General features: G+C 41.5%; 1 protein-coding gene across 1 annotated transcript; it reads left to right on the top strand.

Moving 5' to 3' along the window:
* Window positions 1-1,513: 1,513 nt before the first annotated feature.
* Window positions 1,514-3,748, top strand: LOC138962822 (uncharacterized). The gene is made up of 2 exons (XM_070334781.1): window positions 1,514-2,897; window positions 3,558-3,748. Exons 1-2 carry the CDS (start codon window positions 1,536-1,538, stop codon window positions 3,714-3,716), a joined length of 1,521 nt encoding a protein of 506 aa, XP_070190882.1. The 5' UTR covers window positions 1,514-1,535; the 3' UTR covers window positions 3,717-3,748.
* Window positions 3,749-4,019: the final 271 nt, after the last annotated feature.

Raw genomic sequence — 4,019 nt, 5'->3', positions numbered from 1 at the left:
GTGCGGGCACGAATGAACACACACACACACCAGTTTTAAACTCGAGGTTGACTGACATATGCGCGACATAATATACTTTGTGAATATTTAACATGCATAACACTAAGCTTACATCTTACGTGTACACACACGCACACACATACACACACGCTCTCCCTCTCTCTGTATGTCTGTCTGTCTGCCTGTCTCTGTCTGTCTGTCTGTCTCTCTCGCTCTCCTCAATATTATGAGGAGATAACTCCGCCTTTCTTCACGCACTAAAATCCTATCACTGGTTGTCCCCCCTACTACACTAGACTTGTGCACGGTCTCTCTCGCTGTAAACATAGACTATAATGACACCAAGATTATTATTCAGTGAGAGGTGGAGAATTGAGCGCGGGAACAAGGTGGTAGGACTGAAGAAGAAACTGAGTAAAACATTGTGCAATCAAACCATAGGATCGGTATCTTATTCAGGCCTATTCACGCATGAAAAACATGACAACTCAAACATGGCAAGATCATTTTTCACTGCGACCGCAGCTATGCGGGAGATTCATAGCTTGTCTCAAATTGTTCTATCACAAAATCGGCTTGCCCTGTCGCAAAAAAATGCGACACTAAGACAAGTGCCAACTTAAGCCTTGCAGATCAAGACAAATGCACATGACTAACATTTCAATTTCAGAGTTAGTGAGGGCAGAGATGCCACGGCAATTACGATTTAGTTTTTTAGCGAGCTAGTCAATTTTTATTTCAAGGGTCTTGATAAAAATCCACAGAAATGGTGTGCTTTTTTAGTCATAAAGTGATATTTGACTAAATTTTGGGTCAAAATGGACGTTTTTATGTGTGCATGTGGCTTTTTGGGATAAAACATGTTTTGTTGTTTTAAACAATTCCCCTTCCAGATAGAATTTTGAAGGGTGTTTTATTTCAATCTAAACAGGTCCATGCAGTAACAGAGCTTTTTAAATGATTTTATTTATGACCGGATTTTCTTTCCTTGGTAGATATCATAGGCACAAAATAAAGTTTGTGTACGTTGACAGACGGCACTCATGCTCAAAAAACGATTTAGAAAACTTGAACTTGAAAACAGCGTCAAAAGTGTTCTAAATGGTTTCAAATGTTTACACACAAAAAAACTTTAAAAATGATCATTTTATTGCAAGAAAGAGGTTGTCGATGACCAAATTACATCGCACAATGATTCTTTGGTATTCAAAGTAGGGACCTACCTGTAAATGCTGAGAACCCCCCAAAACGTTTTTCAAACAAAATAATTTCGTGCCATCTTTGGCCTTAATTTATCCACAGACATTACATGTCCGTTCACACATTATTTGTGAAATTAATGACATTCTTTGCTGTCACCATGCAGGTTAATCTCAAAGGTTCACAAAAATCCATACATACGAGCTGAAACTACCTTTCGTTTTCAAGCCTATCTTTTCACAGTGAAACCAAAACTGAAAGTAGGCCTGCAGCCTTGTTTCCGTTCCTGGAAATTCCGGATAAAGGGAAAGCACTCTGGCTGACGTGGCCGAGTCATGCTTACGTCCTGTTTTCGACTACTGACCCGAGTTGCGAGACAGCCTGCAACTTTCTGTTCAGAATTTTCGGCTCGCCAGAGGTTTGTAAGAATCTTTCATCATCTTTCAGGAATATCCACGACAGAGTTCACAACGATGTCAGACAATGAAGAGTGGGAGAGAGTTCAGAACTCTGGGAAATCGAAGAAGAAGGATCGAAAGGGGAATCAAACGAGTCCGGAAAAGCCTAAAAAGGGCAATGAAAAGAGACCTCAAACTACGAATGGAACCGCGTCAAAAACGGCGAAGGAAGGGTCTGTTGTGACGCCGAAGGATAAAAAACCAGAAAAAGCAGTAGAATCACCTGCGAAAAACGAGTTTTGTCCGTGGCTAAACGTTTCCAGCGAAGATTCAGACGATGGGGCAAAAAATACGAGTACAACAGATACGAATACGTCCGAGAAAAAGAAGAAACCCAAAAAGAAGAAAAAGAAGAACAAGGACAAACAGGATTCGGACCATGATGCCAAAACACCTAAAGGCGACTCCGCTGAAACTACATCACCACAGGTCACCAATGGTGTAAAGCCAGACTCTGACAAAACGACAGCACCAAAGTCGACGGAAACCAAATCGGAGTCACAAGAGGCGACGGGAGAAGAATCAACGAAGACCACAACTGCCAAGTCCAGTGAGTCGACACAGCCAGATGATGATGATGCTCCAATGAATTGGGAAGACGCTGTTGTTGAACAAGAAAAGGCTTCTGAAGACAAGTCCCATGCTGCTGTTGCTGATGAAGAAAAATCATCTGCCTCACAGGCATCTGCTGAGGAAACAAGCAAGGGAAAAATACCCACTGACAACAGTGAAGGAGAAGGCTCCCCTTCAAAGAAGATGACAGACTCTAGTGCAAGTGATAAACCAGTCAGTTTTGGATGGAAGAAGTCGCACTCAAATGAAAAATTGCAAACTGGGGCCCGTGAGAGGGACAGACAAGGCTCCACTGAACGGAAACATACCTTCAAAAAGCCAGAAGCAAACCCTGCGGATGGAAATTCAAATACTAAAAGAAACACAAGCGCAAGGGACAGATCGAATGAAAGACGGTCAGATTCCAAAGAAAAGGGGAGGCAAGGCTCCGCCGATGGAAGCAGGTCAGACTCCAACAAAACGCCTAGGAGAGGCTCGGGTGATCGGACAGAATCTGATTCAACCGCTGGCTCACGGCAAGTGCCATGGGAACAGTCGGGTAAAAACAACTCCAAAAGAGTAAAACATGACGGAACTGGTAAAAGCGGCAAGAAAGGAGACCAGGGGGCAGCTGGGGGATGGCCAGTTGAAAAGGAACAACCAAGAATAGATTGTCAACCTATTGTGGTAATGATTGTTTTTGTTTTTTTAACATGATATTTGTATGTCTTTTTTGTGTGTGTCTCTTTTTATTCCATGTTGTTTGTAATTTTGTTGTTGATATTTTTTGTTTGTGTGTCACTGTGTGTGGTTTGTTAGGACTGTCAGTTTTGTTTTGTTGTGTTTATTGTGCGCATGTGTGTGTGTGGAAGAAGGGATATTGTGTACACAAAAGTTCACACTTTTACACACAATAGGTCAGTTTAAACTGGACTGAAAATATGTGATCCATGTGCCCTGGCTATAGATTCATTGTTCTGTCAGAAGACCTACATGTGTATCAGACGGTCGGCGGACCAGGGGTTAGAACAATGTCAGGTAAGAAAATAATGTGGTAATTACAGAAGACCAAGGCCTAAGAGCAAATCTGTTTCATTGATTTTTTTCTTTTGTAGGGTCAAAAACAGTTCCAGGTTGGGGAAAACAGGATTGGTTTGGGATTAGGAAAAATTGGCCTGACATTTATTTCACATTTAATGTGAACAAATCTTGCAAACTAATTGGCAGCGGGTAAGTACCGTATGACTTATTTTTGTTGCCACTCTATGGTTTCCTGGTAAAGTTTTAGTATATGACCAGTTAACACTATCCCTGCATTATTTAATCATGTACTTTTCTGCATTCCAGGGTTTTGAGCTAAAAGAGACCAAAGGCGACCTTTTTAGCTGCGCAGTTGATGATGCCATGGCCCACTGCGTCAGTCAATATCTCGAGATGGGAAAAGGCATTGCAGTTTACTTGAAGCAAGGAAAAGTTAGTCAACTCAGAGCTCAAAGTATGGTCTAATTGTTCCAAACTGTTAACATTAAATCTTTATAGGCACAGTCACCTTCCTGTATAGACGATTTGGCTCACGTTTTCAAATCTGACGAGTCTTTGCATGGGGTAAGATCACTTCAGTGCAGAGTGGGAATTTTTGTATGAATTAATTTCTTGAACACTCTAAGCTGAGAGTGAGGTGGTGAGCAGAACTGTAGTGTACGGGGAGAACTGTACCTTTAAACCGCAGTGTTTGAAAAAAAAGTTTTTAAACTCATCATAAGATTGTTCACTTGTGTCCCAAAAATTCATGACTTTGCATGTCTGCAG

The sequence above is a fragment of the Littorina saxatilis genome, linkage group LG3 (genome assembly GCF_037325665.1).
Source record: "Littorina saxatilis isolate snail1 linkage group LG3, US_GU_Lsax_2.0, whole genome shotgun sequence".
Lineage (NCBI taxonomy): Eukaryota > Metazoa > Mollusca > Gastropoda > Littorinimorpha > Littorinidae > Littorina > Littorina saxatilis.
This window is presented reverse-complemented; position numbering and strand designations above follow the sequence as displayed.

Coding starts and splice junctions, on each gene's coding strand:
- LOC138962822 (XM_070334781.1), top strand. CDS start 1,536: ATGCTTACGTCCTGTTTTCGACTACTGACCCGAGTTGCGAGACAGCCT. Junction 2,898..3,557: donor TAGATTGTCAACCTATTGTG/GTAATGATTGTT, acceptor TCTGCATTCCAG/GGTTTTGAGCTAAAAGAGAC.